Below are 23,807 nucleotides of genomic sequence, written 5' to 3'. Positions count from 1 at the left end.
CAGGCCTTTACCCGAGGGTACCAACAGCAAGGTTCTCATGGTTAGGAGACTCCCGTGGCTGGGTAACACCAAAAAAACTATTACGGGAGACTGCGTATTGATTAATTTTAGGGATCCCCGAACAGTTTCTCACATATGTAGCTGGCCATATCCAACTTCGGGATCTCTTATCCAATCGCTTCCACTCTCCTTCTTCTATCCTCCCACAATAACTGCACAAGTTGAGGATGGATGGGACCTAGTACCTAGGAGAAATAGGACAAGGGCTCCATTGGCGGATAGGGAACGCTGGTTGACAGGGTGCCCCAGACACGACCAAGTCCCCACCCACAATCGTTTCTCTATTTTAGATATGGTGGATTGACCGTTTATGTCTATGGGCGGTGGCGCTTTGAATATAATTAAGAATAGACAACCAGTACCTCCCAAGGAGAAGGAACATCCTCCCCACACTAAAGTTACTGAAGAGGATAGTACAGAGGTGGCCCTTCCACCTTGGAGTACCCCACCTCTGAGGGCTACTCAGGAAATTGACTACGGCTCAACCTCTCCCCGGAGGTCGGAGTCGGAAGTGGTTTTATCCCCAAGTATACTCTCTACGGCACCAACTTCCTCCCCCCTTAAAATTCTATCTTGGAATATTGCGGCCCTTTCTAATAAACTTAATAACCCGTCTTGGTGTTCTTTTATTGAGCAGAAAGACATTGGTCTCTTACAAGAGACGTGGGCTAGAGAAAACATCGCTTACAAGGGCTTTGCAACCTTTTCCAAGCACGCAACATGGGGGGGGGTAGAGGGCGCCCTTCAGGCGGCCTCACAATATGGGTGGCCACTGACTTAGGCTGCAGGGCGGATATATTACCCACTAATTCAGCAGATATTCTTGCTGTGCTGTTGGAGTGGTCAAATGCCGCTAGCCTGTTGCTGATCAACATCTACTCACTGCCTACTAATATCATCCAGGAGTCATCTACTATAACGGAGCTCGCTCTGGTTTTAAACGACATACCAGAGGGTACCGCCTATCTCATAGGAGGGGATTTCAACTGCCACTACGAGCCCCTCCCTGGCTTTATGGAAGGTCTGGCCACGGAGGAGGATCTCCTTTGGCATATACCTCCCACTCAGGCTCCGGCTCCAAAGACATGGTCCCCCCTGGTTCTGCAAATTAATTCCCTTTCGCTGAAATACGGCCTTCGTGCCTGTAATGGCAGGTCCAAGTCTGATATTATGGCAAGATGTACTTTTAATAGAACGGGCAGCGAGTTCAGACTGGACTATGTCTTGGTTCCTGTGTTTTCTTGGCACCTTGTCATAGACTTTTGTGTCACAATCAGGAATGATAGCGATCATAACGCCCTCGAACTAAATTATAGTCACCCCGGTTTCCCAGCCAGGGGAATTCAAAGGGGTGAAACTGAGGAATGCCGGGTACTTGAGACTAATAGACGCAGAATAAAGTGGGAGCACATATCTTCCCATCCGGATAAGATACACAATTTATATGCTCAAGCACTGCCTCTATTCGAGAAACTTCAGGTGCTAGCAGAGAAAGATATTAGCGAGGTTATTCATTCCGATTTGGGACAGCTACATGCCGACCTCCTTAAAATAGTTTCTGAATGTTTAACGAAACCAATAACCAGGACCAATAGAAAAACTTCTGGTCCATCCCGGTAGAACGGTGCTTGCCGTAAGGCGAAAGCCGACCTTCTGGGTGCAATAAAGGAAGGTAGGTGTGCCGTGGACATCAGGGCCAGACGAAGTGTTTACAAGTCCATGACCTCAAATGCCAAAAGTGAATGGGAACATGACAAATGGATTAAACTCACTAATTTCCTGGCCCGTGCAGACTCGCGCAAATTTTGGCGCTGTGTCAACACGGGTTCCGAGGAATTAACACCTGCCTCAGAACCTAATATTTCAGCCGAGGTATGGCAGGACCATTTCCAGTCTCTTTATAAACTACCTGAGGATGTTGGGGAAAATTCTAACTATCCCCACTGCCCCCCTGAGACTGGTGAACCATTCACTTTTAAGGAGGTACGAGTCGCTCTGACCGGTCTTGCCACAGGAAAGGCACCTGGCTTAGATGGTCTCCCGGGCGACTTGTTTAAGCAGGAGCCAGACGTTTGGACCCCCTACCTCGCGACCCTCTATAATGCCATCTTAGCGGGCATGGCTATTCCGGGTACTTGGCTGGGGGCGGAGATTGTCCCAATTTTTAAAAAGGGTTCGCCTCTGCTCCCAGCCAATTATAGACCCATTAGCCTAATAGATGTACCGCAGAAGATTTTTGGCAGGCTCATTTTAAATCGCCTCCAGGATTGGATCGAAGAAATGGAGATTATGAGTCCCTACCAAGCGGGATTCCAACGAGGTATCTCTACCACCGACCAAATCTTCCGTTTAAACCTTTTATACTGGAACACGGTGCTGATTGAGGGCGGCAGTCTTTATACAGTCTTTGTGAACCTCCGTGCCGCCTTCGATCTGGTACCCAGAGATAAGTTATGGTCGGTGCTAACAAAGATGGGGGTCCCCGTGGATATTCTCTCAATTCTGAGAAGGTTGCACCAGGGGAATTACGCCAAAGTAAGATGTGGAAGGGATGGTACACTGTCCGATGCTTTCCCTGTCGATAGGGGGGTCAGGCAGGGATGTGTCCTCGCCCGACTCTTTTTTGTCTTTTCGTCAACGGGGTCGTAGATCATCTTTGCACCCTGAATGATATAGATGCCCCCAAGTTGGACGGCAGCAGGGTTCCTGCAATTATGTTTGCGGACGATACCCTGCTGCTTTCCAAATCCCCTATGGGACTCCAACGGGTTTTGGATGGCTTTGTAGGATTCTGTGAGGAACGTGGGTTGGAGATCAATGCCGCTAAAACCAAATTTATGATCTTCAACCCCCCCCCCCCCCCTCCACACGAGCGTCGCCCAGTATAGGGTCCTCCAGGTTGGAGAGGGTCTTTACCTTTGAATATCTGGGTATAGTTATTAACGAGCGCATGACCTGGGAGTCACACAAATTAAGGGCAAATATGAAATTGACCCAGTTGGTGGGAGGCATTGCCAGGATGACAAAAGGCCTCACATACAGGCCCCTAGGCCCACGCATACAAATATATAAGGTCCAGGCCCGGGGGGCCATTATCTATGGTGCAGAAATCTGGGGACACACGTCTGCACAGAAGCTCCAGGTAACGGAGAATACTTTTCTCAGGCAGCTGACAGCGTTACCTGCCAGTACACCTCTTTTGCCACTTAGATTAGATCTGGGCTTAAGACCGCTTTCAGAGGAGTTGGGCTTAAAACCCCTAACCCTATGGTGTAAAATATGGTCTTCCCCAGAACTTTCTAAATACAGAGCAGAGCTGCAAGAGATTTTGCGCCTTCGTAACAACATACAAATACCATGGCTAAGTTACATAAAGCATACTTGTGAGACACTGGGTAGACTTGACTTGTGGCATGATCCTGAGGTTGCATGTTCCAGGGATTCACGCAAACTTATCACGAAGGATTTTCGTGAGCATCACTTACAAGATGCTATAAGGAATGCGAGGGAGGGCTCCCACACTGCCCACTTCCTGGCTCTTAAAGACTTCTACCACCTAGAGTCAACTTACAATGATATGGGTCCCACACTCACAAGAAAGCTTTATATGCAATGGCGCTATAACACTCTCCCGCTGAGGGCATATACTGCACTTTGGTCACACTCAGCACACACGGCTCTATGCCCCTTTTGCAAGCAGACACAAGAGACAGACTTGTATGTTTTATTCTTTTGTCCGGTGTACAGCAGAGCAAGGAAGTACTGGCTCTGTCCACTACTCAGAAACATGGGCTTTAAACAATACTCCCCCGCTTTTAGAATACTCAAGTCTGATATCTCGCCCCCAATTGCCTTTGCGGTTGCCAAATTTTTAACGTCTATGTGGTTTACACGTCTACGTCTTCTTAAAACCATATCAAGTAATGATGTTGTATTGAGTTAATACTTTTATCACAATTGTGCAATGTTTTTATACTGTAATGTCTTTATTGTATTATGACGCACTCTTTTATGGTCTTAACGACCGAAATAAAGATATCTGATGATGATGATGATATCATTCAGGGGAGAGATTTATAAAGTTGACCTGAAAGGACTTTTATCTGCTTAACTTTTTAGCTAATTGTTGAATCCTTTTATATCATTCTTGCAAGACGAATGCCTTTTCCTGGCTTATATCTAGAAAAGCTCCCATGAAAGACAAGGTGGTTGATGGTGGAAAATAGAATTTCACTGATCTTTGACAAGTGAGAGACAGGTTAATGTATAGGTTGGGGTCTGTTGGGACATGGATGCTTTTATCAACCAGTCATCTAGGTATGGGAATACCTCACTTATTTTTTCCTCAAATGGGCTGCCACTAGAGCTAGACATTTGGTAAATAAGCGGTGTACTGATTTTAATCTGAAAGGGAGAACCTTGAAATGGTAGTAGGTGCCGGCTACTTTGAATCGTAGGAAATTGTGATGCTTTGGGTAAATTGGGATATGGAAGTATGCATCCTGCAGTGTTACTCTCATGATTGAGAAGATGCAGGATATCTTGCCGGGGTGACCATGCAAAAGGATTGTTTTCATCAATACTTGCTGAGTTTCCGAAGGTTTAAGATGGGGTGCCATTCTCCTGACCTTTTCTGTATCAAAAAGAAACCGGAGTAGAAACTGATTCACCTCTGGGTCTTTGGGACCTCTTCTATTGCTCCATTTCTTAGCATGGCTAATATCTCCAGAAGAAGCTGTAGTACATGGGGAGGAGGTGATCTTTTTGGGGGTATTAGGTGGTGTTGCAAAGAATTCCAATGTTTCTCCCACGTGAGATGACATTCAGCACCCATCTGTATATTGTCATGTGGGACTATTGTAGGAGATACTTTGAGATGCGGCCCCTAGGTTTTTTTCCAAATTGCGGGGAGTAACCAGCACTGTTGAAAGGTCACTGCTTTCTGGTAGTGTCTCTCTCCTGGGGAGGTTGTTTATGTCTGGGTGCCTGCTTGTAGGCTGCTGTAGGTGGCCATCTGTGTTGCTGCTGGGAATATTGAGAGCAATACTGGTTTCGTAAGGGATATTATTATTGTCTGTATGACTTAAACCCTCCTCTGTAGGAGTAAGATCCTATACCTTATGGCTTGGAGAGCATCATCAATATGCTTGCCGAATAACTCTTTGCTGTCGTACGGCATATCTAAGACCTTGCTTTGAAGTTCTGAAGTGAAAGATGTTGCCCTTAAGCCCTCCCTGTCTCCCAAGAACAGCTGCACCAGCCAGTCGCCTGCATCCATTTGATGATATATCTATTGCGTAGTCAAAAATCTCAGTTGAAATTATCTCTCCTTCCTACAGAATTTTTCTGGCTTTGCCTTTTGTATCTTCTGGCAAGAGGTCAATGTATGCAGCAATGTCAGATCACATCTACCCGTCGTAACGTCCTAATAACGCTAAGAAGTTAGCTGCTGTGACAGTAGTGGCTACCATGATATAGAAGCGTTTTCCAATAATATCCAGCCTACGCCTGTCTCGATCTGGTGGTGTGATAATAGAGGTAGATGAATTCTTGGAACAACGCTGGCCCACTTGCATTATAACCAAATCCGGTTTGGGATGACTAAACATGCCGGTAAATAGTCCGGTTCTTTATGTCTTTTATCCAGTCAAGGTAGCACTGGTGACACTGTTTCTGGATTTTTTAAAGCCTTGATGCCTACTTCCCACATAAAGTCCACAATAGGGGTGGCCCTGATTGATTTTCTGATTTGCTCTTTAAAATGGTAGTGTAAGCAGTCCGATTGTTTTACAGATGGAGGGACCTGGAACATTTTGCCTGCCCTTTCCATAAGGTTATGGAAGCCACCATTATAGTCTGGTGGGGAATCCACTGGTGGTTGCCTAGGCGAAGATGGTGCTGGGATCAGATAGTCATCCCACGCACTGGGAATTTAAGACATTTCCCTGATCTTACCTTCTTCTCATTCCTCATCTGAGGAAGTTGTGTTATACACTGGCAGTTCAGCCAATGTACTAGCAAGTATGGGTAATGGGGTCACTTGCGCTGTTAATACCCGCAGCGAGCATGTGACTGGTGTCTGGATTTGTGGTCAACGCGTTGGTCTTGGTGCTTGTGGTGGAGGAGCAACTGTTGCAGGCTCTGGAAACCTCTTATAATAGTATTGTAGCATATGCTGGAGATTATTAACCAAAGGCAGTGGCATTTAAACTGACTCTTCATGCTGGTCCTGTCAACCATAACCAGAGTACTCATTGACACATTGCTGAGATTGTTCCGCTGGAGCTTAATATTGCTCCCCATAATACTGATCGTCGTCTTTATCACTCCTGACACTTCAGATTTCATTAAGAGGGACTACGCCCAACCCCAAAGGGGCCCTCATCCTCTGACTCGTCTAGGAGATGTGCAGGTGAGAAAGGCGAAACCCTGCTTGGCCATGCATGAGCTGGCAATATTGGTTCTGTAAAGGATCTTTCTTTTACAGAAATGATTGATAATGGCATCAATAGTATTTGTCAACAATGCCATTGTCCATTTCGTCATCAACAAGATAGTCTATGGACATGTTGTTATCAACGGGGCTCCCGTCGGCACTGTTGTCATTTATGGGGCGTTCCTCAGCGTTGTTGTGGTTGAAAGGGCTCTTGTCGCTGGGAATATCATTGTTGACATCGTCAACATAGCCGTCATCGTCGACAGTGCTTTTGCCGACATTGTCTTTGAGGTCTTTTTGGTTGACGGTCATGGTTGAGAGAATTCTTGCAGTAGTTACCATCATCAAAACTCTCAGGGACGACGAGAGAATCATAGGTGATACCGCAGATATAAACGATGTTGTCATAGTGGTTGTAACCGTCAATTTCTATCGTAGACGAGAATTCAAATTGAGAGGAAGAAACCATTTTCAGTGGTTTCGACATCGACGGAAGAGATCTGGATGACTTTATTTAGTTGTGCTCCCTTCAGTGAAGGAGTACTAGGCTCAGTATTAATCTTTTCTGAGGGAAATGTCTCCTTTTTTGAAGAATGTGGATGTTCCTCTGATCTTTTTGAATGCCTTGAGGCTTTTTTTATGGCATTTAGGTGACCCCAGAGGCACACCTTCACAAGGCCTACCCCTCTTACAGGATTTTACAGTCTTTGAGTAATCATCACTCTACTTCTCAGAAAGATGGTTTTCTTTAGATTTCAATTTCTGAAGCCAAATCTGTAACCTTCCCTCTCTGTCCTTCAAAGCTTTTTGAGAAAAAGTGTGGCACACCTTGCAATTCTTCATGTTGTGTTATGGATGGAGACAGTAGATTCAGTCCTTGTGTGGATCCTCTGACAGCAGCCTCTTTTTGCTACATGTTCCACATGGCCTGAACAGTCTCTTCTTAGGTAGTTCTGTATTGGTTGTAGAATGTGTATAAGTAGATATAAATCTTGTCCTAAAGGAAAATCTTCTTGACTCTAGATACATTTGCAGTAAACTGAGCAGAGCCCAGGGAGACTTCCATCACACAATGTGCTGTAGAAAATCTGAGGGACTGAAGCATCTGTGGCGAGTGTTCTAGAGGGGGCTGCCACCTGATTGGCTAAACTTTAGTTTGTATTAAATAATGAAGACAAGATATTGAAGTCAATGTTTTTTTAACATTAACTGCTATGTATGTCATGGACTACTGCTTTAAATGGTACTGTGGGACTCCCTCTTTTATGAAGGGGACTGATTCAAGCATGTGGAGAAGAGTATGATTACTAGTTAATATTCTCAGCATTACATTACTGGAAAACCATATGCAATCCTGAGAAATCTAATCCAGCAGAAAATCTTGATGCCTTTAAGCAAATTAAAACATATAATTTTAGCGTGATCTCATTATAGCTAAAATGCAGTATTATGCCGGAAAGTAGCCTGGAGAATGGGAGATTAAATGCATTTGCAACTGACAAGCACATATTTTAAATTCATGAACAGACACTTACCTAGATCTTTTAGGTGGTTTCACTCTCTCTGAGTAATCTTCCGAGTTAGCCTTTGTGAGTAGAAGCACGTGGTTTTTAAAATGGCAAATAGTATTCAGTCCTATAAAGAGCTGCATTCGTAAAGCACACACATCCAGTGTCACCGGTGGACATGTCTACAAAAAGACAGCACAGGAAGATAGATTTTAATGAACAGAACAAGCTGGCATGAAATTTTCAATAAAAATAGAATGATACAATTCCATACTAACATTCAATGTTGGTTAGTGTGATTAATAATACATTTGAGAATATTAATAAGATATTGTGGCTGGTGTACATAAAGCTCATAGTTCTTCTTCCAGTGTGCACTTTACTCAACATTTTCTTTGAAATGCAATGAATTTAGGACCATACAGCAGTTAAATGATTTTCTAAGCATGAAAATATATTCCAAAATATTGAATAAGACTATGACTGCCTTGCTAGATGTTTTTCATTGTGAGCAAGAAAGCGGATCACTTCAGCAATTTTCAACAATGGTTAAAGTGCTGCAGTCACAAAGTTAACGAACAAACTGTAGTTTCCCTGTAACGCTCATAGTAAGTAACAAAACAGAAATAACTGGACAAAGCCAAACCTAAAAAATAGTTCCCCAAGCGCTTAAAACATTCAGTTTGGAGGAGTCTCAATGGCTGAATCAAAACAGCTTTGAGGCAAGTGAAAATCTCGGGAAAAACAATTCCTAATCTTAGCCCGGAGACTTCAGTGCAACCAATTAAGTCAGCAAAAAACAAAATCACAGACTTTCATTTTTGTCCGATTTTGACTTTACAACCTCATGGCAACAAGCACTCGAGTAAATTTTTTTCTGTTCCATGGGAATTCAAATTAGATGGTTTGTGATACGGGTTCTGGTGGTGGGAAGAGATGCCTCTTGTTAGGCTGTACATGGGCTCTAAAAAATCCATCTGCACAGATTATTGTGTTACTTTTGCTTCAGTGTGGACAGGTTGGTTTTTAAAGTTATAGAATTTTGACTTGAACACTCTGCGGGCCCTGCCCAAAGGTGTAAACCATTTAAAGACAAATTAAAAATATCTTGACTTTTTCAAGTGCAGAAAATGGCTCTGTTGTATTTCTTCTAGACCCTCCCTCTTGATTGTCTTCTCGGTATACTTTGCAGAGCTTTGTACTTACCAGCAAGACTGTTATTGCATTTTTAAAGCTACGGTCACCTAAACTGCCTTTCAGGTACCTTCCATCTGCTTTGGTTACCCTGACAGACACTTTTTAAAGAACTGGTTGCATCGGTGACTCTATTTTCCCACTTTAAACATGTTTTGCTCGGAATATGCCGAAACCATAGATCTGTCCTTCCCCATATACTCCATGTCCTTGTCTTGCAACCAACTGTGTTGCCTTGTAGGTTTGTCCATTTTGCTTGCTCAGACCTTTGTGATTGCCCATGGCGGGTGAGGATGTAGTGAATGGATAGTGTAAACTATACAGATGGCCATGTAACAATAACGTAATGTATTATGTAGATAAATGCAACCAACACAAGTCTTCGGTGAGGAGGATAGGCGCATTAAACCAGTTACTCAACGCCTCCCAATCACAGCACCAAAACTGCCCTAACGCAGCCACCGACATCCGAACCCTCCTTGACTGAGGAGAAACAGCAGCTTTGATCCTCCTCACCTTCAACACCATATCCCACCACACAGTGAAAGACTACACCACATCGGCATCCAAGTGGACGTGCTCAGATGGATCACCTCCTTCCTCAACAGAAGAACCCAGAGATCTACCTCCCACCTTTCACCTCTGAAGCCAAGGCGATCTCCTGTGGTGTCCCCCAGGGCTCATCCCTCAGTCTCACCCTCTTAAACACACAAATGACCCCTCTGACCAACATCGTCAGATCCCACGGTCTCAACGTAATTTCTTACGCAGACGACACCCAACTCATACTCTCAATCACTGATGACCCCACCATCACCAGAACCAACTTCCACAGACGCATGATAAACGTCGCTGACTGGATGAAGAACAACGGCCTGCAGCTGAACACAGACACGATGGAAGTACCGATCTTTGGCAACAGCGGCAACACATGGAACGATTTCCTGGTGGCATCAGAACTAGGACCTGCACCGCTCCCTCCAACCATGCCAGAAACCTTGGAATCATCACTGACAACAAGCTCACCATTAAATCACAGATCAACACAGTCTCCTCCGCCTGCTTCCTCACTCTGCATATGCTACACAAGATCTTCAAGCTGCTACCCCTAAACACAAGATGCATCATGACACAAGCCCTCATGAGCCGAGTTGACTACGGCAATACCCTCTACGTAGGAATCACCGCACACGTTCTACAGACACTTCAGACGCTACAGAATGCAGCCGCCAGACTCATCCTCGGCTTTCCCCGACAAACCCACATCAGGAAATTCCACTGGCATCCAGTACAGAAGAGATGCCAAATCAAGCTGCTGACCCACAAACACAAGGCTCGACATAACCAAGGACCCACCTACTTTAACCACCACCTGAACTTCCGCCAACCATCGAGAAGACTATGCTACGCATCCCTTTCACTTGCCTATATTCCCCCCATCTACCAAAGGGGAAGTGGGGAACAATCCTTCTCCCACATAGCAGCAAAGACCCGGAACAGCCTCCCCACACACCTCTGGACCATCACCTCACTTCCGCTGCAAGATGTATTTTTATAGAAGTGAAAGCGAACCCTGCAGTTGATAGGTGAAGCAGGTATAGCAGAGAATGTTTTAAGGTGATGCATTTAGTGGTTTAATTTCCTTTGAGTGACAACACTGAACAAAGCAGTTCCACTTTACTGCATAGCATGCCTGCGCTGTGGGTCTTCTTGCTTCTTTTAGGATAGCCATACATTCTTGTGGTAAATTTAAATATCCAAATCCTATGACCTGAGAAGCTGAATTGCAAGACTGAGAGATCTGGAGTTTGGGTGTCTTACTGATCCTTGGTTCTGGGTGAGGAGGTCTTGTCTATTGGGAAGTACTTGATGTGGGACTACTGATAACTCTATAGTAGTGTTGTGAACCATGGTTGCCTGGCCCATGTAGGAGCAACTAGGGTGAGTGTCAGGGATGTCTGCCTCAGTTTGCGAATTACAAATGGAAGCAGGGGGAGAGGTGGAAAGGTGTAAGCAAATATGCCTGACCAATTGATCCCTAGTGCATTGCCCTTGGATTTTTGATGTTGGAACCTGAAGGCAAAGTTTAGGCATTTTGCGTTTTGTGGTGTTGCAAATAGGTCTATGTCCGTTTGTCCCCACTGGTGGAAGAGTGAGTGAAGACTTGTATGCAGAGTTCCCACTCGTGGACTTGTTGTTGTGTCCTGCTGAGGAGATCTTCCAAGCCATTGTCCACTCCTGGTATGTACTCTGCTAATAACTGAATGTTGTGTTGGAGAGCGTACTTTCAGATCTTCTGTGCTAGGAGAGACAGTTGTGGAGATCTGTCCTCCACCCCTGTTTTTGCAGAAAATACACGTGGTCATGTTCTTGGTTTTGATTAGAGCTGCTTTGCCTATGAGGTGAGGAACGAATGCTTTTATCGCTAGATAAACAGCTAGCAGCTCTAGGTACCATATGAAGGAGAGATTGACTATGTGTCCAATGCCCGTGTACAGTAAGCTTCTGTGAGTACGCTCCCCACCCAGTCATTGATGCGTCTGTCATTACGGTTGTTTGCAGAATTGGGCCTATGAAAGGCCATCCCTATAACAGATTCTTGGAGTTCCACCATTGCAGAGAGTGGAAAGTTTGAGGGCTGATCAACACAAAATCCTCGCACTGACCCTCCGCTTGAAACCATAGTTGCGTTAAGCATTGTTATAGAGGGCACATCTTGAATCTGCAATGAGGTACTATAGCTATCCATGATGCCATGGTTCCTAGGAGCCGCATAACTGTTCTCACTGATCTCCGTTTGTGAGGCTGAAACTACAGAATAAGCGTTTTGAAAGTTTGCATCCTTGCTGCATTTGGGTAAGTCACTCCTGTTTGACAATTTAGGATGGCTCCTAAGTAAGGCTGTATTTGTAGAGGGTACAGGTGTGATTTTACTGCTATGACTAAAGCCCAACTGGTGACGCAGATTTATAGTTGTTGGAGTGTGTTGCAAACCTTTGTGATATGTGTTGCTTTTTGATAAGCCGTCCAGATAAGGACAAACGTGTATGTTTTGTCTGTGAAAGTTGGCTGCTACTACTGCCAAACATTTGGTAAATGCCATGGGGGATGAGGTGACCCAGACGGAAGCACTTTGAACAAAAAGTGTTATCCGTTGAAAGCAAATCTGAGGTACTGCCTATGTGCTAGGTGAACTGGAATGTGAAACTATGCATCCTTTGGATCTAATGCAGTGGTATGACATGTTGAAGAGGGACCATATGAAAATGTTCTGAAAGAATGAACCTGTTTGGAAGTCCGAGGTCTAGAATGGGTCTTAGAGCTCTGTCCTTTTTTTGATATAAGTAAGTAATGGAAATATATCCTGGTGCCCTGTTGTTGTAATGGCACTGGTTCTATCGCTCCTTTGATTAATAGAGCTTGAACTTCCCTTTTTTGCACTTTGGTCTGTGGGTGCGAGGTGGAATGTTTGGAGGTGTTTAAGTGAGCTCCAGACAAAAACCAAGTTGGATAAAATCCAACACCCGTCAGATACGATATTTATCCATGTGGAAAGAAACTGCTGTAAACTTTCCCCAACAGGTGTTGTGTACTCGTGGGGGCGGAAATGGCGAGTCAAGGCGTGGTGGTGTTGGAAGAGGAGGGCTTTGGTTAAACCTCCTCTGCTTCCGTCTCTATGACTGTTTTATTAGTAGACTCTAGGAGAGGATGCTTGATTTTGTCTTTTATTATAAGAGATGGATTTGTCAGTGGAGGTTGTTTTAAATCCTCCTCGATAGGAGGAGCAGTGAAAGGAGCCCCGCTGTGATTGTGTTTGAGGTTTCCCATAGCTTTTGCTGTTTTGTTATCTTTTTTTAAAATCTTTTCTAGGAGAGTATTCACCTGTGGGCCACAAAGATGTTCTCCGTCGAAGGAAAGGGCCAATAAGTAATGCTGAACTTCTGACTTGAAGCCAGATACCCTTAGCAAGGCATGTAATCTTAGTATAAGGCTGGAATTTATGCCCCTAGCAGCTGTGTCAGCTACAACCAGGGCATATCTTATATTTGTATTAGAGATAAATTTCCCCTCTGATTCAATTTGGTAAGCTCCTTTTTAATGTTCTTCTGAATTATCTCCTTCATTTTGTCCAAGTGTGCCCTATCACAGCATGACAAGAGACCATTGAAGCTGGCAATTCTCCAATGGTTGGCTGATTGTGCTGCCACCCTTTTGCCAGCAGAATCAATACGTTTACTTTCTTTGTCTGGTGGGGAGCTTCACCAGTTGTTTAAGAGTTTGCCTGCTTATGAGCAGTGGTCACCACTGGAGAGTCTGGTTTGAGTTTACTTTTAATGTACGTAGGGTCTGCTGGAGAGGAACATCCATTGTTGCAGGGATTCTGCTTATGCACAGAACTATGCGCAGGAAACCAGGACCTCAGAGAATTGTGGTGTACCAGAAACTCCCCTCAGAACTAAGAACCCCTATCCGACTAGCTTAGTGTCACATTCGTTATCCGAGATTTAGCTCGGCGGTCCCAATGTATAGACAACCCAGAACAAGCGACTTAGATACTCTCAGGAGTGGTGGGAATCCGAAATACCCGTTGGTAGCTATATATCAGTCCACAACGGAATAACAAAGACACGGTAACGTTTAAAGAGTTTATTTTATAAACCTCGCGTCCTAAGATGCAGTACTTTGGCTAACACAAGCAGACAAATGGTTAGGATCAGCACCATCAGCATTGTTACAATACCATAGAAAATGAAAGGAGCAATCATAATAATAATGACAGTGGAAAGCAACCACCCTCCTTTCTCTAGCACTAATAAAGTATTATTAGACTAATAGAAGGTCTCTTAGGCTTGCATGGGGGACCCCATACCTTATAGATCAGCTTAGTGGAATCACATCACAGGATCAGCTAGGCTCTCTCCTGCAACAGCTCTTCGTTTCGAATGTAACAGAAAACATGCTGCTCTGTAATATTAAAGGGCTCGTCTTTCAGGTATTGGCAGCTGTATGTATGTTATGGCTAAGAAGTGGTACGATCAAACTGAACACAACAACCTGCCCCGTCTAGTGACCCAGAATCGTTCTCTACACGGTGTACAGACCAAGGTCACAGCTTGCTGTTAAGGATGTTAAACAACAGACGGTTCTCATGTGAAGCAAAGTCGAGTCAGCAGTTCTCGAATGAATAACATGTAACAACAGTGTCGCGTGCAAAAGCAGCAGAAGCAGCAAGCTGGCTTTCTAACAGCCATCGAGGTTATGCTAACTTAGCGTTGTACATAGGGCGTGGTTAACCCACACTACACCCCCCTTTGATCGGACTACTAACCACTAGGGGCGCACTTATCAAGAACGCAGAGTTCAAGTTAGAAAGAACGGAACCAAGGGCATGAACTATAAGTCCATATAAGGTAAGTGTAAAGTTCGAAAAAGAAAAAAAATTCAAAAACAGAAAAAGATGTCGTCCAGTGGAAAAAAACCATGAAAAAAGGGAAAAAAAAACGACATCGATCGATACATCAAGGGTCGAGCAAGACAAAAAGTCAATCCATAAAAGTATAGGCACAATAAGTTGCAAATCATTGAAGCGTTGCGCAAAAGTATCTGCCATCCAGTTTAACAAGGGAAAGGAACACACGTGTTCACTCACAATAGGAGCCTCCAGCAACACACAGGGACAATAGGAAGGTTCCTCGATATAGCTTCATTCCAGAAAGTCAATCGCAGCCTCTTCAATGGCCCAATTTCCAAGGACTCCATGTGCCGCACCCAAGGCCATAAACCCAACACCAGAACATTCATACTCATGAGCCATTAAGGGGCCCATCAGTTGACCAAAATCCGGTACAGGTGACACCGAGGTTGACAGGCACAAATCCAGAGCCCACTGGAATGGACAATCCAGGCAGTGAAACATGGGTTGCACAAAAAGTAAAGAAGGGAAACCGGAAGGATAATCCATACGCGACACAAAGTCACCAGGGGCAACGTGCCATAGTATTCAAGCATCCGGTTACGCAGATGAAACAGCCGGGGCATGTTGTCTCTGTACGCAAGTTGCGCAGCCATTGCGTAGGACGCAAACCAGCAAAAGTATTCCAGCAATAAGAGCAAGAAGCAAAGGAAGACCTCCGAAGACGCTGGAAAAAATAGAATGAAAAAAATGCGGGAATCACACCAAAAATAGTCTGAAAGGAGGTCACGAGGCCGGAGCCCACTAGTTTAAAAAAATGAACTATGCCGGTCGTAGACGAGGCATTAAAGATAGTCTGTATCAATGTTCCAAAATGAAAGGGGAGGTCAGAATTCAAAAGCGCCTGCACGTCCGTGCGGGTGTTTGCCACGTGAAGAAGAAAGGTTTCACGGGACGAAGTTAAAGCGACCTCCCTTTGAGACAAAAGAGCCCTTATTCTGCTCATCTGGTTGAACTCTGCGCTCAAGGTTGGAATCGAAGACCAGATAGAAACATCGAGCCGGCCATGCGGGGGTGGGAAAAGGACATTATTACAGCAAACTACACGCTGTGAAACAGTGACTATGTATGGTATGCCCTTTAGCATCCCACAGCAATTTTCATTATTTAAAAGCAAATAACTACCGTTAGAAAGCAGTGTGAATGAAGGGGTTATAACTGGCACCGGTACACCTTTCAGAACGCAAGCCAAATTAGGAGCGTGTACATTGCAAGCACCATGTAATTGTTTGTGTCTACACACCACAGAATGATCAGGAGCAGTAGTGCATTCCTCACCCTTCAGATAAACCTCTGTGCCCTCCCGCATGCATCTATATGTAAACGGGAGCGACCAAACTTCGTGCAGGAACGCACTACCAAGTTGTTCATATCTGCAAGAGCATAATGTTTCATGCACAAACTAAATTTAAAAAGCGAAAAAGGTAAAGTGATTACTCCGTGGATAAGCCACACGGCTGAATTTAACTCAGCAATAGAGAAAGGCAATGGTTCTAATTTCTCAATGTGCAGTAATGAATAAGTCGCATCCTTCATAGACAAACTGTTGTTTGGCAGTTAAATTAAAAGGGAGGAACAAAGAGGAAACATTCATGTAATCCCATGGGACCTTCCCTGCCTTTAACGTTTGTAAAGTCCATGCAAATTGCATAACAGAACGCAACTGATTCTGGCCATGGTACAACAGAGACAAATCATCCTGCACAATGTCTACGACAGATGAAACAATATTATCTAAAGTGTAAATTCTAGAAGACAAGGTATTTATACTATTATCAATTACAGCCAACACTTTTTCCATATTGGCCTGGTCGATAGCATGTAATCTGGAGGCAGCCTCAATTTGTGACAATGTCCAAACTTCGTTGTAAATAGCATATACCCATCTTTTGGACCTGCCTACTGCAGGACCTTTAATAAAATCATTCAAATCAATTTTGTCGTCTAAACGTGACAAATGAAGTTTAACAGACGCTAATGTGGAATGTTGCAGCCACGACTGGCATAATTTACCCACAGAGTAGGTAGTTACAGTGTGTGATGATTCAAAACGAGGATCTACCCTGACTTGAGTGTACCCAGGTGCCAAGGCTAAAAATCGACGTTGACAAGAATCTGAACCAGTTTGCCATACCAACCACCCCTCAGGATTAAACGCTGAAACATTAAAGGTGGTGTTGGAAATGAGGGACTGCAACTTAATAAGGGATAGATCTGTGAAATTACCCCAGCCGGGTTAAGCACCCAGATCCGGGATTGTGGAGGAATTCAATTTTTTAGACGTTGCCAAACCAAAACATGTTGTCTGAAAAATAGATGAATTCAAAAATAAAATGTGGTTTGGGATAAGACAGGCGCGATGCAAAGCTTCTGTTCCCTGAACCTGCCATGGTTTAGTACCCCAAACCGACTTAAGATCGATAGTAGCTTTCCATAGCTCATAGGCTCCGACAGCCAATTCGTCGATAAAGGACTTGGAATATAATAATTTGATATGTGTCAATCTTACCTTCGAGGCGGTTTCAGGCGCCATTTTAAAATAAAAGGAGGCCGGTTTTGACACACTAAAATCCGAAAAGTATGTGAACTTGTTCACTAACGTTGTAGAACTGCCATGATAAGGGGCCGTACAATGTTCCCATTGTGTGTAATTAACAAAATTTCGAAAGGTATTTGCTCTGTGTAGGAAATGTGTGCCATAATGTTGATAACAAAATTGTTCACCATAATTAGCAGAATTTAAATACAAATCTTCAGCATCAAATGCAGCATAATATTTTAGATCAGAAAATAGTGCTTCTATTGCCTGTAGATCCCAATCATCAGATCTGATATTCTGTTTAACTACATCACCCATAGAAACACGAAACACATTAGGCACATTAATCACTTCGGTAGGTCCATGAATTTGAAATTTAACAGCATCCCAAGCGATCCCATCACGCACAGGCCAGGCAGTACTGTTCACAAAAGTCTGGTCCCTTTTCATAATGTGTGATGAGGAATGGGGGGCCAAAGTTCCATCAATTGATCCAATTGTAGATCGTTCAGTCAGGTAGTGTCCATCTAGAAGTTTAAAAAACACTACCACAAAGCCAATTGTCATGAACAAAAAAATACATATTAGCACCAGCCAGATGTAAGTCCATGGTGCCACCAAAAAATGTCTCTTGAACCAGGCAAAAAATATAGCAATTTTGGAAGGGGCAGTGGAAGTCATTGATTCAGTGTCAGAGGAAGAACGGGACTGGTTAATCGCTGTTGAATGTAAAAGAGGCAACGGGACATCTGCAGGATAAGCATACTCAGGATCATCAGGCAAACCACCATCAATAGGCGGTAAAGGAGGGGAAGCAACAGCATGCATCTCAACGGCAACCCCAGGCATGATGGTTGAGGGCGGCATCACAACAGAATTTCGCAGAATGGAAGGGCAAGAAACTGAAGGTGTCATACTATGAAGTATCGGCCACTCGCTGTAGCTTGACATTGTCAATCGAGATGTACCTGTTATCCTTGCGACCAGGAAGTGGTGGTAAAATAACTGTACGTGTACCCTGGACTCCAAGCACCGGGACTGGTGCACGATAAGAGGGGCCAAACTCTTTCTTGTTCTCCACCTTCTCACGGACCAGGTCACCAACTCGAGGTAGCCAGCCGACTACCGGAATCTGGAGCTCAGCTTCGCATGTAGAGGGTACGTGTTCCTTCGCTAGAGTGTCTCTTGCTTCTTGTAGATTCTGCAATACAGCACAGTGATCATCTAGGTCAAAAGGCGCGGCAGCCGCCGCCATGTCTAGACCCTCAAGGTCCGGAACAAACATTCTTACTCCAAAGAGCATCATGTATGGGGTCCGCCCACCCAGAGACCTTCTAGGGAGATTATTAAGTGCACGTTGCACGTCATACACATGGGTTAGCCAGCTTCGGCCTGTACCTAAAACCCTTGCTGTCAAAGATTGCTTTAGGTCACGGTTCATTCGCTCCACAACACTATTGCCCTCAGGCCGGTATGGAGACGAAAATTTGACTTGGACCCCCAAACTTCTCATGGCTTCCTTGTAAGCCCTAGAGGCAAACGCAGGGCCCTGGTCAGAATGAAGGGTACCACATGCAAAACTCCCTATAAAGACACGCAAATCCTTGATGACCGTCCGGGCATCAGTACTCCTTTGCGGCCACACCCACAGAAAACATGTGCACGAATCCACTGCAACCAAGATGTACTTGTACGCAGTATCAGAGGAAAAAGGACCGCAGTGATCTAAATAAACACACGCAAGTGGTCGATTAGATATAAACAGCTGCGTTTGTGGTGGACGCGCGACAGTAGAAGGTTTAATCTGCTGGCAAATGTCACATAAAAGAACATAAGCTTGCGTTTGTTTGTACAAACCGTACCACCAGTAACGTTGCTGTAAAAGAGATACAGTCGCCGAAACGCCGGCGTGCGCAGACGCAACACCTTCGTGGGCAGCTGTAATCCGAGATGGTCTGCAGTCCGCGTTGGGAATCAATCTGTCACCAACGTCGTTAATCCTCACTAACGGGACGTTATCAGGACTTAAACGATAATGGTAGCGGGAAGGGAATTCTTTCGGAAAGCCCGTCCCTGTCTCGTACGCAGCAATAGCTGCCAAGATGTCATCATCAATCCCAGTTTTGGATCTTGTACCTGCTGCTACTAAATACGTCGCCACTGCGGTTTTTGCTGCCTCGTCAGCCAAACTGTTACCGACAGCATGGACACCAACTCGTTGGTGACCAAGAGTGTGAATTACATTCACGAGGGGCAGACCTTCTTTAAGTTCTGCCACTCGAACCCAAAGCGTTTTGTGCTTTACTGTGCTACCTTTAGAATAACGAAAGTCATTGTGACTCCAAAAGTGTAGATTCTCGTTGTATGATTGAACACAATAGAACGAGTCACTCACTATAAGAGTGGTGACCCGAGGATCAGCAAACTCCAGTGCAAGCACCAGAGCTTTCAGTTCTGCCAACTGCACGGTACAATCACCCAATGACTGCGTATGCACGACATCAGACTGGAACTCACCGTTAACGAAAGTACCTACTACAATTGCGCAGGCCACTGAATAGGCGTGCTTTGATCCAGTTGCGGGTTGCGCACACCCATCAGTGTAAATTACACAATGGTACTCCTCGAGCGGGCGCAAAGTCAGAGGAGCCGGATGAACAAATTCATACTCCAAGAACTCCTGTGTCTGTAATGCCGCGTCAAAAGATATATGTGACGTCAGGCGAAGTCAAGGAGGTTGGCCATTGTATCCACCTTGGATGCAAAGCCTTAGAATTAGGTACACTGGCTTTAGTGACCGCCTCAAGGGCAGGGTACGGTGTTACCACCAGCATGTGCTTCCCCTGTGATAGCGCTCGCTCTTTCAGGATCGCCATCTGAACTGCTGTCAGTACTTTCTCGACAGCGGAGAAGCGCAGCTCAGCCGAAGTGTACAGATAAGATTTGTATGCAATGGGGACGGTGTCGCCCTCATTGAACGTCAAGTAGGTGAAACCCACTGCACCCGGTACGATTCTAATGACTAGGTTAGTGTGGTTATCACTAGTTTGTAAGAACTTTGAAGCAAGAAGATCAGACTGCAAAGATTGCAATGCAGCCGAATGCTCAGGCAGCCAGCAAGATTTGGTAAAAGTAGGTTGTACCAAGGCATAAAGCGACTTGATACGCTGGGCATAATCAGGAATGTAGGTACGACCGAAATTCAGAAAACCCAGCAAAGATTATAATTTCTTCAGTGTCGTAGGAGTACTAAAGCGTGCGCATTTCTCAAGGAACTGCGGAGCCAAGCCTCGACCCTCATGATTGAGTTCGTACCCCAAGAACAACACTGTGAACTCGGCAATGTGGGACTTGGCAAAGTTGAATTTGTAACCAAAGTCAGCAAACATAGTTATTATGTTATCCACACGAGCAAGGTGTGGAAGCAACTCGTCGTCCGTCAGGTAGATATCATCTACATACGAATATGCTTCCGGGTCAATCATCTCCAAAAGTGAGACCACACGAGCAGCAAAGACCCCGGGGCTGTTTTTATAGCCCATCGGGAGCCTTTTGAACCTCTTTTGTTTGCCACCCGAGGTAAACGCTGTCCACTCATAGCTATGAGGAGACAGGTTGTGGCTATAAAAGCCATTGGAGATGTCAAGAGTAGTTTTAAAACGTTTTCTCACGAGACTATCGACGAGAGCCGAACTGTGTGTATTCTGTACCGCACATGTCCGGCAGTGCGAATTTAAGTGCCGGTAATCCAAAACCAGGCGGTACGATCCGTCAGGCTTCGTCACAGTGAATAAAGGATTATTCATGGGTGACACACATGTTTCAATTACTCCCTGATATTCCAATTGCTCAAGGATAGACGCGACGTGAGAACGAGCTTCACAACGCATTGGGTATTGGGGTTGTGGCTGGGGCTTCGACGGCAACGGAATCGTATGATTGGGAGAAAATTTATCCCAGCCCACCTGAGTACGGTACAACGCAGGCTAACCTATTGGAATGTTCCAGTGGCACTGTGTGCCCAAAGGACGGGAGGATTACCACCTCCCCTCTAGGAGCCTCTAACACGAAAGCCGGGGGCCAATCTGCCTCCGCCAAAAGGATATCATAGGTGGAGGTTAGATTATCCCAAAATACCACTTTAATTTTACGTTGTATGTCACCCTCAATTAAAAGGTCAATTTTAAACATTCGTTCAGGGGGAGCTACGCAAGTATCAGCAGTTTCAACACTTACAAATGTATCAGTTGCTGTCGCCGCCAGAAACGGACGCAGCGCTTGTCGCACTACTGTAACTTCCACCGCGCTGTCTAGCAGCGTTAGCGCCCATGTCTGGTTCAGAAGCTGTGTCCTTACCATCCGAGGCATATCTTGCAGTCAGAGCAGCAACTTTCTTCTTTTGAAACGGGGGTCTTTGACGTGCAGACTCGTCCTGCTTGCCTTTACCGTCAGTCTGACGGGGCTGCTCACGACCTTGAGCACCCCTTCCCTTCCCACGATCTCCGCCACCGGATTGAAAAGCCGATGTCTCCAATCTATCAGGTGACTTAATATTAGAACGATCGCGCAAATCATAAGTGCGTTCACTTTGTATCTGCACCGGCGACGCAGAACGAGACCTCCGTTTCGCTTGCTGCTTCCCCTGTTTTTTAGCTCGCCAACTTGGTTTTGGAAAGTTGGGCTTCTCGTCTTTGGTAGACGAACTCACTTTAGGCTGCTGTACCACAGTCGGAATGATCACGGCGGGTTTCACACCCAAGGCGCTACGACTCACCATTCTGTAGGCTTTCGCTATAATTTTACAGAATTCCTTTGGCCTGTCGCCTGGATCCACAAGTGCCAACATATTGCACACCTGGAATTGCATGGCATCTCCTTTGAGGTTGCCCATAACCATGGAACAAACCACATCGAAGCTATCGACAAGCCTCAATCCCAACTCAATTGCTGCCTCTGCACCATGATTGTCTTGGACCTCCTTGATGACTGAGGGCAGTACAGACATAGACGGAGTGCCATAGCACTTCGCATAGGTCGCAGCAAAGACCTTGCCCCAATTGTCACAGTCGACAATATCCGGGACCAGATCCTTCGGCAAAGTTATAGTGAGGATCCTGTGTTTATCCACAGGAGAAGTATTTGGAAACACGGCTTCAAATTGATCAAATTTTTCAGCAAGCCAGTAAGGAAATTCATCCCTATTTTGGGGGCGCTTGCCGACAACCGAATTAACCATAACAGGACTGATGACCATAGCGTGATGGTCAGTCGTGTGGCCCGCAACCGCAGGTGCCCCCACCTGTACATTGCGAGACACGTACTGCACTAACGCCCTATGGACCGTAATCAGGGCAGTGTGTAGCACTCGTAACTCCGCCACCGCCACAGTCATGTAGCGGGGATGGGGTGTATAACCGGCCAGCACCGGCCATGTGGCCCCTGCAATTGACAACGGGCCCATTCTCGCCGGTACTACCGCATGGGGGAGGGTGCCATTAAACCAAATAGTATGCTGCCAGGCAGTAAGGGGAATCTCAAGTGTCCGATAAGGGGCATAGGCTGCAGGCACCGCGGTGTGAGTATATTCGTGGAACAAATTGTCGTTTGCATCCACTTTCTCAAACGTCACCCAAGAGTAAAACAACTCATACGGGAACGCCGCATCAGCGCCTACCACTAATATAACAGCCAAGCCATCATCCGGGACCCCATAGACCCTCAAATGTGCGGTCAGGGGAACCCTACTATGCGCGGCAACATTGACCGCCATCGGTCAATGTTGCTGGGGTTCAGAAAAAGAAAACCTTTTTAATTATAAAGCTTGAAAGAACCTTTAGTCGAAACCTAGGTAGGTTAAGCCGTCACTCCCGTTGTCCGGAAACTAGAGTGAGGGCGTTGTGGACTAATAAAAGCACTACTAAGGCGTTTCAGATCAAAAGACCAAACGTTAGGTGCGCCATGTTGCAGGGATTCTGCTTATGCACAGAACTATGCGCAGGAAATTAGGACCTCAGAGAATTGTGGTGTACCAGAAACTCCCCTCAGAACTAAGAACCCCTATCCGACTAGCTTAGTGTCACATTCGTTATCCGAGATTTAGCTCGGCGGTCCCAATGTATAGACAACCCAGAACAAGCGACTTAGATACTCTCCGGAGTGGTGGGAATCCGAAATACCCGTTGGTAGCTATATATCAGTCCACAACAGAATAACAAAGACACGGTAAAGTTTAAAGAGTTTATTTTATAAACCTCCCGTCCTAAGATGCAGTACTTTGGCTAACACAAGCAGACAAATGGTTAGGATCAGCACCATCAGCATTGTTACAATACCATAGAAAATGAAAGGAGCAATCATAATAATAATGACAGTGGAAAGCAACCACCCTCCTTTCTCTAGCACTAATAAGGTATTATTAGACTAATAGAAGGTCTCTTAGGCTTGCATGGGGGACCCCATAACTTATAGATCAGCTTAGTGGAATCACATCACAGGATCAGCTAGGCTCTCTCCTGCAACAGCTCTTCGTTTCGAATGTAACAGAAAACATGCTGCTCTGTAATATTAAAGGGCTCGTCTTTCAGGTATTGGCAGCTG

The 23,807-nt window shown here is 45.2% G+C and overlaps 1 protein-coding gene across 1 annotated transcript in view; it reads right to left on the bottom strand.

Annotated features, from left to right (window-relative positions):
• The window catches only part of HPS3 (HPS3 biogenesis of lysosomal organelles complex 2 subunit 1), a 472,707-nt gene that overhangs the window by 320,271 nt on the left and 128,629 nt on the right, over positions 1-23,807 (bottom strand). The window contains exon 7 of the mRNA XM_085635071.1: positions 8,032-8,186. Coding sequence (XP_085491197.1) covers positions 8,032-8,186 — 155 coding nt within the window. The remainder of the gene's footprint in view (positions 1-8,031; positions 8,187-23,807) is intronic.

Source organism: Triturus cristatus, chromosome 11 (genome assembly GCF_964204655.1).
Source record: "Triturus cristatus chromosome 11, aTriCri1.1, whole genome shotgun sequence".
NCBI lineage: Eukaryota > Metazoa > Chordata > Amphibia > Caudata > Salamandridae > Triturus > Triturus cristatus.
Note: the sequence above shows the minus strand (reverse complement) of the source record. Positions and strands in the feature narration are given on the sequence as shown.